The sequence below is a fragment of the Sipha flava genome, unplaced genomic scaffold (genome assembly GCF_003268045.1).
Source record: "Sipha flava isolate LNK unplaced genomic scaffold, YSA_version1 119_pilon_pilon, whole genome shotgun sequence".
Taxonomy (NCBI): Eukaryota; Metazoa; Arthropoda; class Insecta; order Hemiptera; family Aphididae; genus Sipha; species Sipha flava.
The window spans coordinates 59,468-83,336 of NW_020271745.1; the positions used below are offsets into that span (position 1 = coordinate 59,468).

Here is a 23,869-nt window from a genome sequence, read left to right on the forward strand (position 1 = left end):
GTATACTGTAATATGTTTTTATAACTATTTCTTTTACATTTTTCTAGGATTTGAAGGTAAAAATTCAAAAACACTTAGAAGTCTATTCGAAGAAAAAAAATATCGACTCTGATAACAATAAAAATAAAGTAATGACGTTTGTATCTTCCTTAATTGGTGCTTTACAACGTGTTGAGCTAAATGTGTTAAACATGATAGATCAATCTGAGATGTCTATTGTTGAATGTATAAATAATATAATCGACCACCTAAGTAGTTCCATAGATGTAAGTATATAAGATATAACAATATTCTACTTAATATTGACAGTGACGCCAAATTTACTTAAAGATTGCGATCGCCACTCTCCTTAGATTCTTTTTAATTATTTCGCAAGTCTCAATACAACACATTTATTTGTATATTCATTATTTATAAATCAAGCGGAGGGGATATTCGTGAATTGTTAAAAAGTTAGATGTGCCTCGAATTTCACCAATCTATTCGCCCGTTGTTTGAACTCCTTGTTTAATGATTGGGCAACCGTGCTATTTCATAATTAATACGATTTTCTATTAGTTATAAAAATGACATTAATATTCAGAATGTAGACTCCAAATTAAACTATTGGTATTTTATTTGTTCTAATTGTCCTTTTGGTTAAAAAGTATTCTGTTCTCTCTAGGTATTGAAATTTTAAATCGATTTTGTTTTTACTCATAATTATTGAGCGGATTTATATGTATTAATAACCAACCAAATATGCGCTAAAAAATCTTTAAAATGCACAAGTATGTGTTAAGTACTAATGTGTTAAAATATGCATGAAAGAAAAAAATATGCACTCGATATTTTTGAACATTTAATTGAAATAATACATAAAAAAAATTACATCTAAAATTTTGTAACCCTACTGTAAAAACTTTATATTCTTCTTCTTTTTAAAAGAATTTACTAACCAAAATCATTTTGTAGATAATTTTCATCTAAAAGAAAAAAAGAAATCAAAAATCAAAAATATGTTGTAAATTAAATTTTCTTTCCTAAATGCACATTGCATTGTATGATAATAATTTTAGTTATATTTTCAAAAACCATTGATTGCCATTTATCATTCAACAAATTTTTATATCTTGAAAATTATCCCTCCTCATCTACAAAAGTATAAGTTTATATTTAAAAAATATATCATTTAATTTGGTGATAAATTTTCGCCGGTTTGAATTGATTCTCTTTCGCCGTTAAAAATTTTTAATATTTTAGTGTGTCGTAGTCTTCATTTCTTGATAATATTTTTCTAAATTTTTCATTAACAGATTTACCCCTTATATTACAATACCTAATAAATATTTCAAAATTAGCTAACAAAAAAATTAAAAACGTAAAATAATCCATTAATATAAAAATAAATGAGTAAATATCGAAATATGAAAAAATATGCTCTAATAAAATTCGATTGTTTAAATCGTTTTGTCATAAAACAAATTTTGTGCTAACTTAGCATATCATACAACCAACTGAAATCAATATACAAATGCATATAAATCCGCGCTCTACTCATAACTGTTTGTATTTTTAGAATTTGCAATCAAAATTAAATCAAATAGACTTGATGCTGCATAGTCATCTATATTTATCTGCCACATTATCGGATTTTATTGTTGACATTGAACGTACACTAGATACAACTTATTACATAGCGAAAAAGGACAAGGTCGAAACATCAATTTTTTTCAACACTAATATTTTTGATGCTATTTGGCAGTGTGTAGTTCCTACTATTGACATGTCTGATGAATACATACTAACTAATACTCCTAATTTGCCTTCGGAATACACAATAATAAGTTCTACGATTAAATTAGAAAATGATAGTAAGTCTTTATTATTATTCTTTCCACTCCAAAACTGTCGTTGAATATTTTTTTGAATACTTTTTATTTGTAAAAATAGCACCTTCACCTGTATGTCCACATACGTCTCGTTCCAACGTTTCGACTTCTAGTGATCATTCAACTAAATCCACTGATAGCATTAAGACACAAAATGATAATCACTTTTTCATTAAAGAAATCACCGAAAACAAAGTCGAGACTGTGCTCATAACATTCGTAAATAGTCCATCAGACTTCTATTTGCAACTGCATGACAACACAAATACTTTAAAAGCTGTTTCCGATGAAGTGAACAAATTCGTACGAAAAAAACAAAGCGTAGTTCAAAGTGTTGAAATGAGTAAGTTTTTATGTGAAAACAATTAATGTGAATAATTAACATATTTCGTCTTAATCTTTTAATCTTCATTGACTTTTAGACAATGTGGTGTATGCTGTGCAATTATCAACCGATCAATGGTGCCGAGGGGTTGTAGTTCACATCTACAATGAAAATGATTACAATTTGTATACAGTTCATTGCATTGATTATGGTTTTACAGAAACTTTAATGTTTAACAAGTACTTAAAAATCATTTTTCTATAATTATATTTATTAAGTAAAAATTTTACAATGAATTTTCAATATTTAAATCAAGGTGCATTTTTAAACTATTTAACTAAGTTATCTAATGGTTGATAAAATGTAATTTTAAATTATAGTTATAATCATCTAACAAAACACATACCTAGTTAATTAAATAGTACTGAAAATATGACTAAAGTCATTACTAGGATCTTTTAGATCAAGGATTCTCAACCTTTTGAGGTAAATGTTCCATTACATAATATTTTATACTGTTATACCCTATAACATAATAAGATTTAATTATGTTTAATATATATATATCTATGGTGGGGCCGAAAGAGTTGTATTAAATATGTAAATAATCCGTACTTCGTTAAAAATAGTTTTACTGTAATTTGTACACAGGTACGTAAAATGACACTGAATAAATCAAATAATAATTCAATTTATATAAATAACAACTAATGTGTAACGTAACGAGCATGCGCACTGTATATTAGCTATGACGCTACTATTCGATAGTGTAAACCAGTGGTCGCCAACCTTTTGGACTCAATGGACCACTTAATACATACTCGAAATTTTACGGACAACTTTTAGCTTAAAATAGCTTTTTACGTAAATACCGTTAAATAAATCGATGAGGTATTTTTTTTGATCATATTTAACTTAATATTTTAATTGTTTGCTACAAATTAATCTATTATCCACATAATACCATGTCTAGGGTTTAATTTTTTGTGGAAATAACGATAAAAAGATTCTGTAAGTAACGTTTAAATTTTTCTGCGGACCATCTAAATTTTCTCGCGGACCGCCGGTTGGCAACCACTGGTGTAAACTATTCGATAGTGGCGTAGCGTGGGTATCGACTGCCCGGGGCGGAAGACAATTTTGCCGCCCTCTTAATTAGGTATTTCAATTTAATGTATACTATACATTATATACATTTGTTCTAAAGAACTTTTTGGCAAGAACAGTCATCATTATTTTGAATTATACAGGTTGAATTTAAAATAAAAAAGTTTATTTGTTTTACAATCACGTTTATTAATACAATACTTTATTAATACTTCAGCCATTGATATAACAGTTATAAAGGCATATGTGCAACTAGGGGGAGTTGGCTGGGGAGATTAGCCCCCTCCCTCCGTAAATATTCCATGTTATACATGGCATACTGCATACAGCATACTTAACTAACAATAGTGCCACATACAAAAAGAGTAAATCCAACTAAAATACCTGTATTAACATGGTATATAAGAGTAGGGATGATCTACAGATTATTTTAATTTTTGATAGGATGGCTATAGCCCCTCCAGATATTTTACCATAGTTGCGCCTATGTACAAAGGTATTATTTAATTATGCGATCGTCGAGATGATCCCTAATTTTAAGTAGGTAATAGAACCTACTTATAGATACTTATACTTACTATAACTATCTTATCCCGCCCCGATTTCTTTTATTATTTTCATTTTTGATGCTAAAATAAAAAAAAATTGTAATGATAAAAGTTGGAGTTACAAAAGAAACTATCGAACATTTCAAAAACTAGGTATATTTTACACCAGATCTATCTATAGGCAAAAATCTAAAAACCGTAAATATTTGTTCCGAACTCTGGGTATGTGAGAATAAAACTCGTACATGGCCAGATTTTAATAAATTAAAGCTTGAACAACATATCAGACAGTCCAACATACAATTACATAAATAAAATATTTAATACTCACACAGTTGAGTGCAGGTAAACGTAGCGGAAAATTCAAATTTTCACAAAGTTATCCAATAATTTCATAACCACTACACGTACTTATTTGCACAAAAATTACAGTTACGAAACAGTGTGAACTAAACAACTGAAGATCCACGAATAAAACTTTCTTTGGATTGTCAAAGCATCACGCACTTTCTTAAAGAGACGTAATAAACAATATTGAACTTAATATATGTTTAATAGAAATCATTTTCACTGAGTATAAGTCATAAACAATCCAAACACAAAATATTATTCAAAGAAAATAGTGGCGGTCAAATAATTTTGTCGTGAAGGGGGGATGTAACTGATTTTTTAACAAACACTATACATAAAAATCTTTATTTTTAAACATGAAAATTAAATTATATTAATGATATTTATATTATTAAATCTATTTTTTTGGTTTTTTTGGCCAATTCGTCCAGTACTTCGTCTGCAGTTATATTAACAACCCCACGATGAACAGCCATAGTGGCTAAACCATTGAGACGACTCTAAAATAATATAATTACACAATTCATATAATAATATAATATATTATGTTAAGCATTCAGTACTAAATTTAAATTTCATATATTCTTATAATTTAACTATAAAAGAAATGAAAAAAACCTAAAAAGTTTTTTTCAATTAATATTTTAGTGTTTTATGTTTAAACTGTTAATTTTATTCCAGCCTAGAGACTGTATAATTACTTATAAGTACAGTATATTTATTTTTTCAAATTGAAAATGGATGAATACCTATTAATATAGGTATTATATTACTAAATATTATGTATAATATGGATGAAATATGAATATTTAAAAAAAGGTCATGGGGGATCTATCCCCCTAATCCCCCCTTCCGTTTGACCGCCACTGAAAGAAAGGGAATTTCCGAATTCGTCACAGAATAAATAATGAAAAATTCCGTGCTCTTTTCATTCGGTCCGAATTTATAGTTGCGTTAAAAATATGAAATGGTTTAAATATTTACAAAATATATTTTATTATTTACTCTGAAATTTTGCTGTCTTCCCTCGCCCCCCTCCCACCCATATCACTACGTCACTATCGATAGTGCCCATCACTACTACGAACTGCAGTCACGACACCGACCGCGACGCTCGACGTCTTATTTTAATGGTCAAATATCAGTCAGCCAATATAAACTATGTAATATATTATTAAATCGGCTATAACAATCTGTTCTCTTCTTGTATCCAACACTATGGTTGATTTCGCAATCTCGAACACGTGCTCTCAACTCTTCCCTGTTTCCAGTTAAGATCTTTAGTTTCATATAGCTTGATAGTCTAATATTGGAGATCAGTTGTTAAAATAATGAAGTTATTGAACGTCCTTGGTCTCTCTTACCATCAATTTTCTCTTCTATTCTTTAAGCTAGTTTGTTTTTGTGCCTCAATCCAGGCCCGTAGCCACGGGGGGGCAAGGGGGGCGTTGCCCCCCCTATACCCAGTCATTGCCCCCCCTAAAAATATTAGAAAGATGTTTAGGTAGTTACGTATTTTATTGCTTATAACATTTTCATCGGTAATAGAATAGATCAAAAAAGTTTTTTTAGCCGTATAGTAGTATTTATTTCGGAAATTCCGGGCCATGACGACGATACTGACGTGTCACGACGACTGTTGGCAAATTGATTGCTAACGTTATCGTAATCGTAGCTCAATACTTTCCTATCAATTGACATTTTATTATAGAACACCTAAATATTCTTTCATTTTATCGCCGACTGCAGCAGTACACGTGTGTAAAATATGTTTCATTGTTAATTTATTTTGTAATTCATTGTGTTAATTTAATTAGATGTCAATGTAAATAAATTAAAAATTGCATTAATATTTAATACATTTATATATAATGCCCCCCCAAAAATTTGCTTTGCCCCTCCTGAAAATTTGGTCTGGCTACGGACCTGCCTCAATCTGCGACCAATTATGTTCCATCATTTTTTATGATTTTGAGTTCATTCATTATATGCGTTCATTTATTTCACAAATTATGCTTTCGTAAGTTGTATCCAACTTACTCGCAGCATTATTCTCCAACACCACATTTCAAAGCTTTTGAGGATTTGTTTTAGTCCCTTATTAAGAATCTAGGTTTCGCAGCCGTATAGCACTAAATTTCATACATATAATTTTATGAAGCGTTTCCTCACCGGAATAATCATACTATTGGAGCATAAAATGTTTTCTTATTCATGAAAGCTGACTGCCTGTGATGTAATTCTGGATCTTATTTTCATGATCTAGTCGCCTTGGTTAATTTAGGTACCTAAGTATTTAAAATCTTCTCTTTTTTCAAGCAGCCGATTTCCTGCTTGGATATTAATCCTACAGATTCGGTCTAATTTCTGGTAATCTAAATCATGCCTTCATTGTTGGTTATTGGATTAGGGTAGTCATACGTCCCGGAAAACCGGATTGCCACTGGTTTTGGACTTCGTGTCTTGGTGTCCCGGAAAATGTTTTCGGGACGTCCATATGTCCCGCCTTAGACATCTAGAGGAAATGTAGTGTTGTTTAATTTTTAATTTCGACCAGTTTATCTCAAAGTGTATTTTTAATCATAATCGATTAACGATATATAATAAAGACATAATTTGTAATTTACACATATAATATATTTTATTTTACAAAAATATTTTTAAATATATTGCCGGCCATTAATGGTCTTCTTCAGAGACGTATACATAAGTTTTGTATGGGGGGGGGGGGGTGATTTGCAAACAAATCATAATTTTTATTTTATTATTATTTTTTTTTATGTTTCTAACGCTCTCACACTAAGAACATTATTTTATATCATTTAAAAAAATTCCTAGGGGGAACTGACTCCCACATTCCCTCTTTGTATCTCCACTGGTCCTCTCAGTATATTAAAATATATATAAAAAGTATATTACTCAATAATTTGTTTGTTTTGTCCCGGTTTAGCCTTATAAATTTATGGCAACCCTATATTGGATAAATACGATAATATGAAAACCAATAAAGTTGTTTTGAATATTTAATGAATTTATTTTATGGGAAAAAATATTATTATTATTTAAAATTATTAAAGTAAATTATATTTTAATATATTCACTTTCTTAAATATTAAATGTATTATTATTAAGTAGATATAAATTAATGAAAGGGTTGACATTGCTTTGTCCCAATTAATTTTAACTTAATATTGTCTCGATTTTAAATAAATATATAAATAATCAAAAATAACATTTTCATGTTTCATTATTTCTGAAAATGTTTATACTATAATATGTATGAAAAATATCCGTGATCACAAAAACTTTATAACTCATTATTTACTTTGTCAAACAGGGTCTAAAAATGTCTATGTACCTTTATTTTTAAAAAAAATTTTAATAAAAAATTGTTAATAAATGTTTTATAATTTTTAATTTACAGAATAAGAAAGGTGCCAGAATCTGTTGTCTCAATTCCTCCATTAGCCTATAACTGTGCCTTATATGACCTAAAACCAAAGGCAACAACTGGATGGTCAAATGACGCATATCAATTATTCCGTGATTTAATAACCCAAGAGAAGACCAATTCATTTTTTATTTATCCTATAGAAACAAATGGTGAACGAATTGAGGTAGATGTTATTTGTAATGGTATTCATCCAATGTCCATACGAGATGCTATGTTGTATTTGGGATATGGTACAACTGAAAATTATATGACAATAGCATTAGTGAGTATTTGACTTTTTATTCTTTAGTTTTTCCAATTTAATAAAAAATTAAATATTTTTAGAGAGAAAAACTTTTGAGCACAATTAAATTGCCTAGTAATAAAATATTAAAAGAAGGAGAAGTATATTCAATTATTTTATGTCATTTATATTCACCAAATGAATTTTATTTCCGAACAGTAATTATATATATACTCATAGCTGTATAATAAAGTAAATACATTTATTATTATTATTTTTTGTCACAGAGTGAAGATGATGAGTTACTAATAGAAATTATGAAAAAGTTAGAAACCATATACAAACCTACTGAATATGATTCAAATAAGAGCTATTTATTGTACACACCACAAATTGGTATTCTTTTATTTCTTTAATATATTACTTATTTGTGATTATTATAATTTAAATTTATGTTAATTTTAGGAATGGCAGTTGCAGCTCAATATTCTATTGATAATACTTGGTATCGAGCAAAAATAATAAGTTTACCAGAATCTCGCATGGTTACTATTAACTATATAGATTATGGTAACTCAGAAACATTACCATGGGATCAGTTAAGAGTGCTTGATCAAAGTCTTATTAAAACACCACCATTAGTAAGTAATTGTTACACATTTTTTTTCTTACAACCCTTAAATTGATCAACAGGTCACTTAAATCCAAAATGTTCAGTCACAAATTACATCCGATTTTCAATTGTGGATACAAATACACTCAAAAAATTTAAAAGAACTCTAAAAATCAAGAAAAAACAAAATTAAAGTTTTGTTTTTTCTATAATGCATGAAACAATATTCGTCTTTAGGGAGAAATATTTTAGAACATTCAGGAAAATATGATTTGCATTAAATTATTTTCCTAATGATTGATAATAATGGTTTTTAAATAAAATTAAATAAAACTATTAATTATTAACTGTTAGTTATTTTGTTTGGGAAAATGTATAGATTTAGTTACTTTATATGTGTATGTATCTTAAAATTCACTAATTATAGTAGTAGATATTATTTAGTATATCATAAATAGCAGAATTAATCCTAAAGTTAATTTTTTAGGGAGTTTTAGAGTGCTTATTGTCGACAATAAATAGTTGTAAGTTTGAATGTAGAATATCACATTTTCTCAGTGGTTATTGCACAACATTATTTTATTGAATTATTTTTAGAATTATTTTTTGAGTGAATAATTTTGAATTTACTTGTTCCTGTTGTTGACAAAAAAGCTCCTGGTCTTTTGTAATATGTAATAAGAATTAATAAAAGTATTAAACAATTCTACTCGTTAATCTATGACCTCATAAAGTTTTTGACGATCAATTATTTTCTCAGTGATTTTGGTTAGCCCCCCTATCCTATGATCAACTTGTTATAGCTTTTGATTTATTTTAATGAGCATTTTTAAAATCCAAACTCCATTAAACAAAACCTTTATCAGCGAACAATCTACGGAATAAAATAATGACCAAAATCATATCTACAGATGTAGAATAACATCAAGCAACACATTAATCAAAATTGACATCGTCTGAAAGGTTTAATTAATAAAAAATTAATAATAAATTTTACATCTTGTTTAGGTCTTTAATTAATTTATTTGAGAATAAATTTTGAATTTTAAAACCAATTCTTTATTTATAGTGTATTCTGTATTATTTTAAAATGTAATTAGTTAGTTAACACGTTCGCCGCCCAGTGTCACATATGTGTGACATGGGGTCTCTTTAAAAAAACCCATGTCATACATATGTGACATTCGGTATATGATTTTCAATAATTTATCGTGGGCTTGGGTTTCTTCATACAAATATCACAGCATGTTGGTTTTTTTAAGCGCTACCTACGCCATCTAACGGTGTACGTGGTTTTTTGTTAGTGTCACGAGATCATGAGATAATCGAAATTAATGTTACGTGATAATCTTATAATCTTTTTCTCTCTACATTGCTTATTATATTTATTTTTTCACTTGGTATTACTGTTCCAAACACGTGAAAATCGTTATTAAGGTGATACTATATTTTTCTAATAACTTTATATTATCGTTTGCGAATAAAAAAACGTTAAAACATGGATCCTGAACAAATCAATGAAATATTAAATTACAATTCTGATTCAGACATTGACGAGGATGATTATAGTAGTTCTGAAGAGTATCTGCCACCAGGTAATGAATCTGAAAGTGAACACTCTGACGGTAATTCTGTGGAAAATGGTATTGATTTTGAAAATTCTGAATGGAATTTTGATATAAATACAGAACCCGAATTTGTTGATTTCACCGGTATTCCTGGCTTACGGTGTAATGTACCAAATTCCGAACCTTTCAGTTATTTTAATCTATTTTTTGACGACGAACTATTTAAAAATATTGTTACATGGATAAATCTAAGAGCAAACAGTGTGATTAATAAGGACATAGCCGATATTCAAATCTTAATAGGTGGCATGATATTGATGTTGACGAACTAAAAAAATTTCTTGGTCTCAGTATCGTAATGAGTAGGGCTAGGATTTTAATGACCCAAAAAACCTAAAAAAATGACATTAAAATAACCTAAAAATGACCTTTAAAATGCCCAAAAGATAAAAAATGATTTTAAAGTATTATAAAAATGCATTATAAATTATAATTTATAATTATTAATTATTATTTATTAATTAATATTTCGGTAGAAAATTATTTAAATTATAATATTATAAGAAAATAGCATAAAAAAAACTCAAGTTTGAAGTTTGGACTTATCATGCAATGACCAGCTTGAAATTTTCTGAAATAAACAACAAAAAATACTATAAAATAAAAAATATATACGCAATCCCGAGAGTAAAGACACTAACTAAATAGATATTTAACAAAACCATACGTAGGTACACTCCACAAAACTATCATCTAATTTTACATGTAAGATAACTCGTGGTATCAAAGTTTATTGTTGTAATATATAAGTGGTTTTATTATCGATAACGAGTACTAACACACTATCTCTATAATTGAAATATTTATATAATTATTTCTGTTACAAATTCAAAACTTTTATCGAGAACATCTAGTGTAAATGAAAATGTATAAAAATATTACCAAGATTTAAAAAAAGTATAAAAATGCCCGTAAAATTGAAAAAATGACCTAAAAATGCTACAAAATGACTCTAAATCCATAAAAGTGCAAAAAATGCAAAAAAAAGCAAAATAAAAACTATATATTTGGATTCGTATATGACCAAATCACATTTTGTGCTTGAAAAGCTATGTCCTGTAAATCCTAAAAAAAAATGCAAAATCCTATACTATCCTAGCCCTAGTAATGAAACTTTATTATTATTTTTTAAATTCTATAACAATTTGTTTATTTATTCTAATCCTGATGTATCTTTTTATATTATTCCAATTAATATAAATAAATATAAACTTGGTATATTAACACTTTTGAACATGAAAAGAATAAAATATCCAATGTCAACTATGTGTGACATTGGGTCTTGTGTAATAATAATTGTTCATATAAACCCATGTCACAAATATGTGACAAGCCTTAAAAAACAGGAAGAAATGGAAAAACGAATTTTCAAGGTCAAAACTATAAAAGTATAAGTACTTAGAACTAGAAATGAATCATATTAGGTTTGGGTTTGTCCTAAGATTGTTAAAAAAGTCTTGGGCGGTGAACGTGTTAAATAATTTTTTTAAATATTTTGTATTTTATTTTAGGCAATAAAAGCATCACTGTCAGATGTTTATCCTGCATTTAATGGTATAGAATGTACCAATTGGAGTGATGATGCAACTGCTGCATTTTTTAATCTAATGAAAAATGATGATTCCATGAATGATAACTTGACTGCAAAGGTTCTATTTGCTAATGAAGATTCACACAAAGTGGTTCTGTATAATCATACGTCAAGAGGTGAAGTGTGTATAAATAGCAAACTTATAGCTCAAGGTCATGGTATGCGGTCAGAACCTGGATCATATTCATTTGTTAAAGAAAATGTAAGAACACCCCTTAAACGTAAGCCTAAGCTTATACATAGCAACTCTAGAGATGTGAGTAATATTATTTTTCAGAAGTATTATATAATAATAGTATTCACTTATTGTAAATTATATGTTAATGCATAGAAACCTGTGATTTTTTCAACTGAAGACACTATGGCGTTTGTTAAGCCATGGTCAATTGTTGAAGATGTAAGTCATTCATGGCCTAAAACTAAAGCTAATAAGGATGTTCCTGGTGTTGAAATGTCAATTGTTAAAGTTATCAGCCCTGATGAAATAACTTTAAAACGTATTAATTATGATCCTACCAAGTAAGAATAATTATAATTGATATATATATGTATATGTATGTTGAATTTATACTTAAATATACTAAAGAGTATAGGGTAGACACTAGATACTAATCAAAAGCCATAAGATTGATTACCAAACATTCACGGCACATGATGAAATGTATTATCGGTGTGATGAATGTTTGGTTGCCTATTTTACAATCTTTTTTTTGCAGACATTTTTGAAATTATCAAACATTATAAATAATTTGATTATGAAAAACAAATTGTTTTGTAATATAGTCATAAGAATAAATATCAGCAATATAGAAATATTAGAATATTGTCAACAGTTTTCAATATTTTAATTGATTTGTATGTTGTATGTGATTTATATTTAAATTACAAGATAATTTTTAAATTATTATTAATTAGTATTCACATAAAATGAAACTCATTTAATACAATCTTGTGATTAAAGAGATATTTTGTAAAAGTTTTAATTTTTTTGAAGTTCTTAAGAATTGTTGACATGAATGTAAAACTATTAAGAATATCACATATAAAACCAAGTGTTTATTACAGAATTCTGCATAAAACACATTACTTAAAACAATATTTGTTCAGATTAATTATTCAGACAAAAACAAAGTATGCTGTACTATTGAATTATTTTATATTCACTATTACTTATGTGTAACATATATGTAATTAAACGTATACAATTAACTAACAACAAAAATAAAAAATAAGAAGTATTTGAATATAAAGTACAAGTATAAATATAATTATGAGAAAAACAATAAATATATTTGTACATATACATGATTTTTAATTATATTTATTTACATAATAAATAATACATTTAAAATTAATTTAGTTAATGATTTATTTTAGATTTTAATTTTTTATTCAACCATATTAATTATAAAAATTTGTTTAATATTTGTTTTCTTTTTGGTTCTTTTAAATGCCTAATAACTGATGCATATTTAGACTTTGAATTAATTTATTTTAAACTGATTATAGATTAATTGGACAGATGAATAATGTGTATAATTCTAAGAAACTCAAAAAAAATAATCAAAAAACACAATGGCAAGTAAATGATTTATGTGCAGTATATATAAAAAAATTTGGTAATTGGTACAGAGGAAAAATTTTAAGTATAGATACAAAAAATGGTACTGCGAGTGTGAGTTTATTTTTGTCATTATTTATAAATAATTTATACTTTTATTGATATTATTATATAAGAATAACAGTGAAATTTATAATTTTATTTTTCATAATTTTCATAAGGTAATTTATATATTAATATAATTTGCTAATTTACTAAAAATATTGATTTCTGTTTACATTGTCATAAACAATTGTTACTGTAGATTATTTGATAAGTATAAATTGTTTAACAGAGCTACATTTTTTTCTAGTGTTTTTTGTAGTGTACATAATAATATAAATGCCAGAATTTTTACAAGTAGAAACTCAGATGGAACTTACAGCTGATACATTCATATTGATAAAAATTATTTCATGTTGATAAATGCTTTTCATTATATTACTTTAAGCCTAGAGAAGAGTCTCAGTCTTTGTGGGCATTCATACATATTAATATTGAAAATCAAAATTAAATATTATTAGTTGAGAGCATACAATAAATGTTTAGGAAAATATAAGAAAAATGTGCCCTTGATAACAATAATATATTGTTGATATATATACGAAATACTTATTAAGTATTTTATTATACTAATGAATAAATTATTCTATTATATAGTAGTATATAAAAACAACAGATGGTATTTTTTTTTTATTTTATATTTGTTAAAATAAGAATGTAAATTATTTTGTTACAAAATAAAGAAGTTTTAAAATGTATTAACTATAACTGTGCTTATATTAATATATAATTTTATTTATTATAGATTTTGTTTTATGATTTGGACCAAATAAATCATGGAATACCACTAAATTCTTTGTACACACTTGAACCAAATTTAATTAATGCAAAATCTGGTATTGTATATTGCTGTATGGACAAATTAGTTCCATTAGGTGTTTCAGATAGTAAATGGCCTAAATTTAGTTGTGATCGTTTAATTGAAGAGTTAAAGAAATATTCTGTTGTATATTTTTCAAAAACAGTATGTATCAACATAACATCAACATAACATTTATATTATTATTATTAACTTTTTTAGGGAAAGAAAGACAGTGTTGCTTTAGGAGAAATATGGGTAAAAGAAATAAAAATGCCTGAAGCATTAAAACCAGTACATGAACGTTGGATAAATATGAACACATTTATGATTGAACAAGGTTTTGCTATGAGTAATAAAGAGTAAGTTATTTACATTTAATTAAAATAATAATACTATCAATAAGTATGCAAAATAAAAATAAAATTAATACAATCTACTTAATTAGAATAAAAAATAATATAATGTTTAAACATATTATTTTGTAAAAGCAATAACTTCCTTAGTTAATTTGAGTATATTATCATATTTTAATTTTATAAACATTCATTACAATATTATGACCAGATATTAATTTTCAAAATATATTTCTGTTTTATTTTTAAATGATATGTTTGGGCATCATATAGTAGAGTCTTCAATCACTCCTATGAGTGATTATTAAGTTATTAAGCTATTTGGCTTTCCTACACCTAACATTTAGAGAACATTCAAGTATTATGTCAGCCCAATTTTTAGCATTTTTGACATCCCCTCCCCCATGACAACATCTATCAGAAAATGACTACTAGTCTCCTATTTTATGTCAACATTTTCATAAACCCCTAAATTCTTTTATTCGAATTAATAAAATTAATTTATTCAATTATCAATATAAAAATAAGAATAATAAAATTTTCAATGCTGTTGGTAATTCATCACCTTTGGTTATTTTTTTGCTCGTTAATTCAATTTTTGATAGATATGATGCTGACATCAGATTTGAGATTCAGCCTTCCAACCCATTGGAGATATTGTCCGATTTCTTGAACTTCCCTAGTTTGCTGACGTAATACTTTAATACTCCATTATATAAGACTTCAATATTTATATATACATATACACACTAGCGGTGTAAATATTAAAGTTACAAGTGTAATATTTTTATTTTTATTTATTTACTATACATATATCTAAAAATCTAAAGGTGTAATGTAAAAAGACCATATCTACATTCAGTGATGTATCCAGGGAGTGGTTAGGGGGTTATACCCCCTCCCACCGGAAAATTTTTAGTATATGTATATTGTCTATTGATTATAATAAAAATACATAAAATTCAAAAAAAATTGGATACGCCTCTGTCTACATTTATAGATTTTTTCACTTATAGCCTTAAATTGTTTTTTTTCTGAGTGATGCTTACCATTTAGTACAGTCAGTAAACTATTAATAGTATTGTAACATGCAGAATTAAAAGCATTAATTGTGGTTTTTCAAGAAGAATAAATTTAAAATTTTATTTCCGTGTTGTTAGAAATGTTGTTATTATTTCTCTTTAAGATTTAACTGAATAATAATATTTAAGCGGATTTCTAATTTGTTTAGATTCTTTGTCTAGTGATTAAAATTGATTTTATTATTATTGATATTCTGAAATTGTTCTACTTTTACAAAGCATTCAAATATTTATTATATTTTATTTTTCAGATATACAAAGGTGAGTAAATTAAAATCACAAAGAAACAAGTAAAGTTAAGAAAAAATTAGATACATTTTTCTAGCAGATTAATAAATATTAATAAATGCTGATTTCAAAAAATCAGCAGTTTATTAATATTGCATTTAATTAAATTAACATTTTTTTTTTTTTTCTTAATATTAAGTTTTGTACTTCTTAATTTATTGTTAAGTCTCAAACAATTTTTTTTTCAAGTTTTTTTACTAAGTTAATTTATTTTGTGTTTTTTTTTTTAAATCAAGAAGTTAAAACATTTTATTTTGTTATTATTTTATTAGTTATAGAACTTACACATTTTTTTTTACTTTACATTGCTCGCAATGATTTGAAAAAAAACATATAAAAAAAGTGATAAATAATTTCATTTAGAGTTCACAATGTTGTCAATGAATTATTAATTTAAGATGTTAATATCATTATTTTTAATTAAGTTATAAACTATATAATAAGAAATTCAATGTATTCTTTGATTGTAATTTTTTTTCAATTACTTTATTAATATAGCTATTTTTCAACAGACAATCAGAATATTGCATTTCTTAAATCCTTAATTTTAACTCAATTCTTATTCAGTCAAATTCAATTTTTCATGCTATCTTTTAGTTTATAATGTACTTCTGAAAAGAACTTGGTATTAAAATGTTTTCCAACAGGTTGATGAATGCTTATCCTCCCAATCAGAATCGGAATTTAACAAGACTTTCGAGTCTTCAAATTATGACACGACCATAAATTGTTGGCTTCCTCCTCTGCCTATTACTCAATCTCGATTAAATGCCTGGGTAACGTATATTGATATGGATTGCCATATTTATTTTCAAGTTTTTTCAAGTGACAGTGGTATGAAAACATAATATTAGAAATAAAACTTGTTTTAATTTTGTCTATATTAACATTCTAGAAACTTCTCAATTATTAAGAAATGTTTCAGAAGAATTAAACTCTATATATTCTAATTCCCAACCAGAACCTATGAACGTCAAATGGAAACAAGGACAGATGGTTATTGTAAGGTATCATCTTGATAACCAGTGGTACAGAGGAACAATCACAAAAGTTAGTATTTGTTTTTTGTTGTAGAAAAAATGTTTGGTAAAAAAAACTTTCAAACTTTTGCAGACTTATGATTTTTTTTTTTTATTAAGAGAAACAAATGATTGCACTATATAATTATATAAACTAGTTTTAACCTTTGTCTTAAATCTAAACATACTTAACTTACCTTAATATCTATAATTTGCTTGATGGAGGTGTTAACAAACTTTCATGATACTTATCAATATATAGATTTTTTTTTAAACACTAGTTTTTCATCTAAAACTTTTATTGTCATGTTGCTTATCAATTTGGTTGTGAAGCAATTACATCAATAGTATTTCTTTTAAATTAATATAAATTTTAAAGTTTATCTGAAGAAAGGTAGCCAAACTAGATTTTTGAGTTGTAAGAAAAAAAATCTTTAAAAATAAAACTTAAGAACTTAAGTAATCCGCTCCTTTAAAAATAACCATTTAACTAATTTATTCTGATTTCTAAAGGTAAAATATTGTTAATTTTATTTCGATTATTCCAGGTAGAAGAAAATGGAAAATTCACTGTTCAGTTTTTAGATTATGGTAATATCGAAACTTGTTCACATGAAGATCTTCGATCAACTTTGTACATGACTGATATTCCTCAGTTATGTTTAAAAGGATTCTTCACTTCTATTTTACCGGTATGCAAAAAAAATGTTCTATACCGTTTAGATTTCATTGCTATAAAAATAATTACACGTTTGAAATATTTTATTTATAGATGACGAAAAATTACCGATGGAAACGTGACACCCTCGATTTTCTACATTCTTTGATTGTTGAGCAATTGTGTACGATAACGTTGGATTTGTCGTTTACGTCAAATTCATATGCTGTGAGTACTGCGTTTTGTTCGATAATATGATATAATGGTGCATAAGTTCAACGATAATATAAAAATACGTTGAACCCGATTAATTTTGCTATTGCTGACGACTGTTTTCCACACTTAACGCAACATGTTACAAGTCATAAATTAGTCGTTTCCATACAAAAAAATTAGTCTCTTGACTCTCTGAAATTGAGGGTATAGTCAACATGTTTACGTCTACTCGGGTAGCTGCAGCTATTCTCTTAGACGTTTTGAAATACAAATACACACCTCATCCTATACTAATGCTTTTTTCTCTTCTATATGCAGAGAGTAAAGTAATCATTTTTTTACGACATTTGTCAGGTGACACCGTTTTCGATAAACCTATTAATTGATCAGCAATGGAAACCCGAGCATAATTTTTTTAATATGCTATTAAAATTATTTTTATGCAAAGAATTCCATAATATTTCTTTATCATGGTAAATTTCTATAAATTTAAAATCATTTCGTTTGAATACTGGAACATTATATATTCGAAATGAAATATTTGAATAAAAAATAAATACTAACTCGTTTCATTGTCAATTGTCAACTGCCAGTTGGAATAATACAAATTATTAATAATAGGTTAGTTATTAGTAGGGCGCGGATTTCAATGCAAAATGCATTTTTTTTTCTAAATCCTTACGTAATGCTCAGTTTTGAAAAAATATGTTTCAAGTGATTTAAATTCATATAATTCAATTTTTATTTTGCATTTTTTTTTATATTTACTTCATTAATTAATTGTTGGTATTTTTACTATTTTTAAGAAAATTATCTTCATATTTCTTAAGAATTTAGTATTTTTGGAAAAAATTATAAAAATTTCAAGTATTCAATATTTTTCTATAATCAATTTATTGACAGCTACACTTTATTGTCTTATATTATCGTTGTCATTAAATTATGGTATAATAGTCGATGACGATAATAATAATACGAACTACGTGTGTGGAAAGCATTGGTAAAATAAAATAAAAAAAATTTAGTGCATTTTTGGTACTCATTTTTCACATTTTTAATACATTTTTTACATAATTAATAAAAAAAATTTAGGTCATAACTGCATTTTTCTAATAAATTTTAAGGTGTTTTTTAGGGCATTAAAATCCGTACCCTAGTTAATAGTAATAGGTTCGCAAATCTGTCCATACAGGCCGCAACATGTTCGTGTAACATCCTTTGATGTTTCATTAAATTACCGACTATCAGCCAATCATCGGTTTGTTACACAAATGTGTACAAGTTCGCTAATCGTTACAAGAAAGAATATGTTACAAAAACGCAAATTGCATGTTACACATGTGTGAACGCACCATAAGATAATCAAAACCATTGCATCATATTTCGAATGCGAATGATTTATCTTCTCTTCAAGCGTGTAGAAATGTATACGACTGTAACATATTTAGACTGGTATCCAGAGTTGGGTATTAGTTGAATAAAAAAATGATTCGATTAATTATTTAAAAAAAAAAATTGTTCGTCATTCATTATTCCACATAACTGTTTATCTCAAATGATTTATGAATAATTTAAATTCTAACTTTATTGAAAATTAAAATCGGTGTGTTTCGAATTTATTATATACTAACAAAACCCGGCTTCTTATGGAAGTCTTAGGCCTCTTTCACACAGTCCATTTTTTTAACGGCAACGGAATCGGATCGGATGAAAATAGTAAATGAACAATATTTTCACACAATCCGTTTCTTTAACGGCAACGGAAACAGATCGAATGAAAATAAAAACTAAACTTTATTAAACTTAAACGGGTACCGGATAAAAATTGTCGGACGCTAAATCGGAAAGTGTGAAATGTTATATCTATTTTATAGTCTTGATAAACGGTCTGTCTTAAAAACGTTCCGACAACGAAAATATATCGAGGCAATCCGTCGAGTTGTCCATTGATTGAAACGGATAGTGTGAATAACTAGTAGAAATAACTATGTTTTTTATCTCTCCGTTTTCTTTTTTTATCCGATCCGTTTCCGTTGCCGTTAAAGAAACGAACTGTGTGAAAGAGGCCTTAGCCGGGACATAGTTTTTAATGGATTATTAATTTTCACTATTTTAAGCCTATGATGATGTAATTATTGGTTATAAAACAAATATAACAAAATTTCAAATGAATCGGATTTAGAGTTTTCGCCTAGGCAATTTTTTTCATATGTAACCACTTTCTGTTTTTACTTCTTTTTACGCCCTTAGGAATTTCATTTTGGAAAATCCTTTTTTTTTAATCTCTACATTATAAAACAAAACCATTCACCAAATTTCATAGTCATAGCTTTAGCATTTCCATTTAGGCGATTTTTTTCATATTAAATTTTAACACTTTTCGTTTTTATCCCATTTACTCCTCTTAGGGATTGAATTTTGGAAAATCCTTATTGCGCATCTAGAGTGTTAGTGGAACCATAATATCAAATTGCAAATTCATTCGATTTGACGTTTTTTGATCATCTACCGATGATCAGTGATTGAGTGTTATTTGGTTTATATATATAAATATAGATATTATCTGCAATCGAAAAGTTCCTAAAAAAATGAATAAATTATATTACATATTATAAATAATGGGCTAATCTAACAGGTTTAGTATTCGCTGTCGACGTGTATTTATTCGCACATTAGGCTTTATTATAATGTGAATATTATTCACAATTTATTTTATTTATTTTTTATTCTCCACTAAAACTATTTAAAATAAAATACTATTCTTTATTCACAAAATGATCAATTATACATGTTTTTATTGTTTATTCATAATTTTGATTTGTTTTCGCCCAATTCTACTGATAACTTATGACCATATTTTTCAATCATCCATTTCGATCTATGCACTTCAAGGCCGTATCTGGGGGGGGGGCAAGGTGTTTGGACTCCTCCCCCCCCCCAAAATTTCTTCGATATTTTACAAATGTTTAAAATAATTATCTTTTTAATACCAATATAAATATTTTCAGTCAAAAATGACTTAAACTCCAATTAACCATTGACTGCTTTTAGTTTTATAACATATCATATAAAAATATGGTATTAATTTTAATAAAAGAAGATTAAATTTTTTTCTGTCTTATTTTTAACCAAATATCAAAAGTTAAAAACTAAATTCAGTAAAATTACAATATACATGTTTTTGACCCCTCCCGAAAAAAATTTCTAGATACGGCCTTGATGCACTCTCATTATATTTAAATGATGACGGTTAAATAAGACGTTTGCAATTCGACGGACGGTGATATAAGTCTCGTTCGCAGATCGAAATTTGAACGATCAAGTCTCGTTTCGACTTTCGAAAACATTCGCTCGGTATTTTGGGTGCTGACCAAACGATGATTGTTATATGATTTCACCGTACCTTGTTGTGCAGATCAGCAAAATTATAATGGGAAAACCACCCCAGGATATCTGTCAGCTGCTGGTCACGAACAAATCAGCGTACTTCTGTTACGCGTCGGACATGAACCTGATCGAGTGCATCGGTGTGGACGATCACATGACCGAAAAGGAGACCGAGGTCACGGCCGAAAAGGATACCGATGGCATGGCCGGAAAGGATACCGATGGCGCGGCCAAAAAGGATACCGAGGGCGCGGTCGGACCGGACATCCGCTCCGCTCATTATCAAGCCGTCGTAAACAAAGCCTCCGTCGACCAAGAACAACGGGACACGGTGGCGTCGGCCGTCGTTGGCCCGGGTAGCCGTTGCAGCAGCGCGGTGTCCAGCGCCACGGGAAAAGGCGAGTACGGCGACGACGAGAGAAGCACCGCTGACGAGGGAAGCGACGCGGAGGAATCATCCGATTACTTGAGGTTCTGTTTGAATTCCAACGAGGTGGTCGAGGGCAAGTTATCCCGGGTCATCTCGCCCATCCGCGTGACGTTGACGATCGAGCGAATAGATGGCATCGACATCACCGTGTCCAAGCACAGTATGCAAACCACTATGCTCGATAAATGTCCCAAACTGCCGGTGCTCGACAACATTGCGCCAGGTACGTTGATAATAATAACAAAGTGAGATGGTTTCGAAAACGGCGAACCAGAGCTTACAAATATTGGACCTTGGGTCGACCATATTCGTATGCCCCTCCCTCGACAAAAAAAAATAGCATTTATTTATTTATTTTTTTCTACATTTTTAAAGTTATTTATTCTTAAAAAATGTATAAAAAAAATTATTAATTATTTATTTAGCCTTAATTAGTTGATTGCGCATTCTATTAAGAATTTTTAATTTTTATCAAAATGTTAGTATTATTACTAAAAATGTCTTGTTTATATTAATTAATACGATATTATACCGGGCTACAGTAGTGCCTCGTCGCCCCCTCCCCACCCCAAAAATGGATTAAAATGTATTCGCCCGAAGCGAATCTCCCCATCCTCCCTCTTAAATATTGTCTAAATAAGCTATTCCTCTATTGCGAAAGACTCTGGAATAACACGTATTAATTATTATTTTAAAAAAAAAAATTGTATTATTATTATTATTCCAGGCTTGGCAGTCGTTATTTTCCACAACTTTTTGTGGAAACGGGGCATCATTAGCGATAACGGGAAGTTTGTACATTTAGTCGATTTTGGCGTATCCATTAAACTGGTTAAAAACAAGTGAGTTGTACGAAAGTAAACATAAACATACGTACACGTATATCCGTTCAACGATTTTTTTTTCTCGTGTCCATAGCGTTAGACGTTGCCCAGCCGAGTTTTTCGCATTGCCAATGTTCTCAATCGATTGTCGACTGGCCAAAGTGACGATGAGCGATGACGCCGATGCCAGAGACGTGGTAGAAAAAATGACCAAGTTGTTGAGAGACATCAAATTGAAAATCGTCTGGATCGTACGTGTTTTAATATAAATAACTATTGCGATAAACATATTTTTCATATTCTTGTCATTTACCTAACCCAGAGGTTCCCAGCCAGGATGCCGTGGCACCCCAGAGTACCACGAGATAAAATTTAGGGTGCCGCAAAAATATTTGAAATATTTATTTATTTTTAAACGTCTTCGTGAAAAATATAGCACTGTGAGTAATAAAACAGACTATACTCTATGTCCATAGAATAAAACCTATTGTGTATAATTAATTAGGTATATACAATATAATTCAATGAATTAATTATTAATACATATAATTTTAATTTTCATACTGGTTCGATTGCTATCGATTTGATGTGAACTGTTTTAAAGTTATTTACGGTGAAATACTTGTGAATAAATCTTATCTTTATTGTTTATTAATGCTAAATAAAACCGAAGTTACAAAATATAAATTTAAATATACGATACATTAGTATTGCGTATTCAGTATTAACTGTAGAGTATAGGGCATAGGCTATAGGGTGCCTCCAAATTTATAGAAAATAATAAAGGGTGCCGTGAGTCAAAAAAGGTTGGGAACCTCTGAACTAACCCGTTGCAACATGGTATTGAAAAACTTGTTCTGTCCGCAGGGCGATTCGGCCGACGGCGACGAGACCGTTGACGTGGATCTATACAACAGCGCGGGAGACTTAGCGTACCAGCCGCTGATTGACTCCCGGCTGTTAATTCCCAAGTGATGCGTTTTTAAATTTGTAACTCGTGATAACTCGAAATATTTTATATTATGATTATTATCTATTCATTTAAGTTAAGATTGTCAACCGATTCATTAGAATTATTATTCAATAATAACCTCTAATTAATTAATAACATCAATTACATTGTTGTATCGGCAGTCGGCCTTACAACACGGTGCGCTGTAGATTATAGTACCACTTCAGCATGGACATACGTTATTACATTTTACAATTATTTTTTTTATTTTATTATTATTATTATTATTATTATTATTTTTTTTTTTTTTGTGAGCAAAAAGTAATTTATTTTATTTTTAAGTATTTTATTATTATCTACAGTTTTCTTGATCGACATTTTATTGGGGCTTAAAGATATCAAATACTACAACGAAGTTGTGTTTTTTTTTTTTAATTTTATACATACAGTTTAAAATATTTACTTAAGAGAATCAAATATTAAT

General features: G+C 28.2%; 1 protein-coding gene across 1 annotated transcript; it reads left to right on the forward strand.

Annotated features, from left to right (window-relative positions):
- The first annotated feature begins 47 nt into the window (after positions 1–47).
- LOC112693911 (RING finger protein 17-like) lies at positions 48–23,855 on the forward strand. Its single transcript, XM_025569173.1, has 22 exons — positions 48–266; positions 1,559–1,853; positions 1,933–2,214; positions 2,294–2,435; positions 7,627–7,918; positions 7,981–8,097; positions 8,167–8,275; positions 8,345–8,520; positions 11,632–11,967; positions 12,043–12,230; positions 13,221–13,386; positions 14,120–14,338; positions 14,396–14,535; positions 15,863–15,872; positions 16,547–16,733; positions 16,795–16,949; positions 17,467–17,610; positions 17,691–17,804; positions 21,208–21,832; positions 22,337–22,451; positions 22,528–22,684; positions 23,301–23,855. Exons 1-22 carry the CDS (start codon positions 132–134, stop codon positions 23,406–23,408), a joined length of 4,212 nt encoding a protein of 1,403 aa, XP_025424958.1. The 5' UTR covers positions 48–131; the 3' UTR covers positions 23,409–23,855.
- The last annotated feature ends 14 nt before the right edge of the window (positions 23,856–23,869 follow it).

What these genes read in the sequence shown, in the direction of transcription:
- LOC112693911 (XM_025569173.1), top strand. Translation starts at nt 132, where the DNA reads ATGACGTTTGTATCTTCCTTAATTGGTGCTTTACAACGTGTTGAGCTA. An exon ending in AGTTCAAAGTGTTGAAATGA is followed by an intron (nt 2,215 to 2,293) that starts GTAAGTTTTTAT and finishes ATTGACTTTTAG; the next exon opens with ACAATGTGGTGTATGCTGTG. An exon ending in TACATAGCAACTCTAGAGAT is followed by an intron (nt 11,968 to 12,042) that starts GTGAGTAATATT and finishes GTTAATGCATAG; the next exon opens with AAACCTGTGATTTTTTCAAC.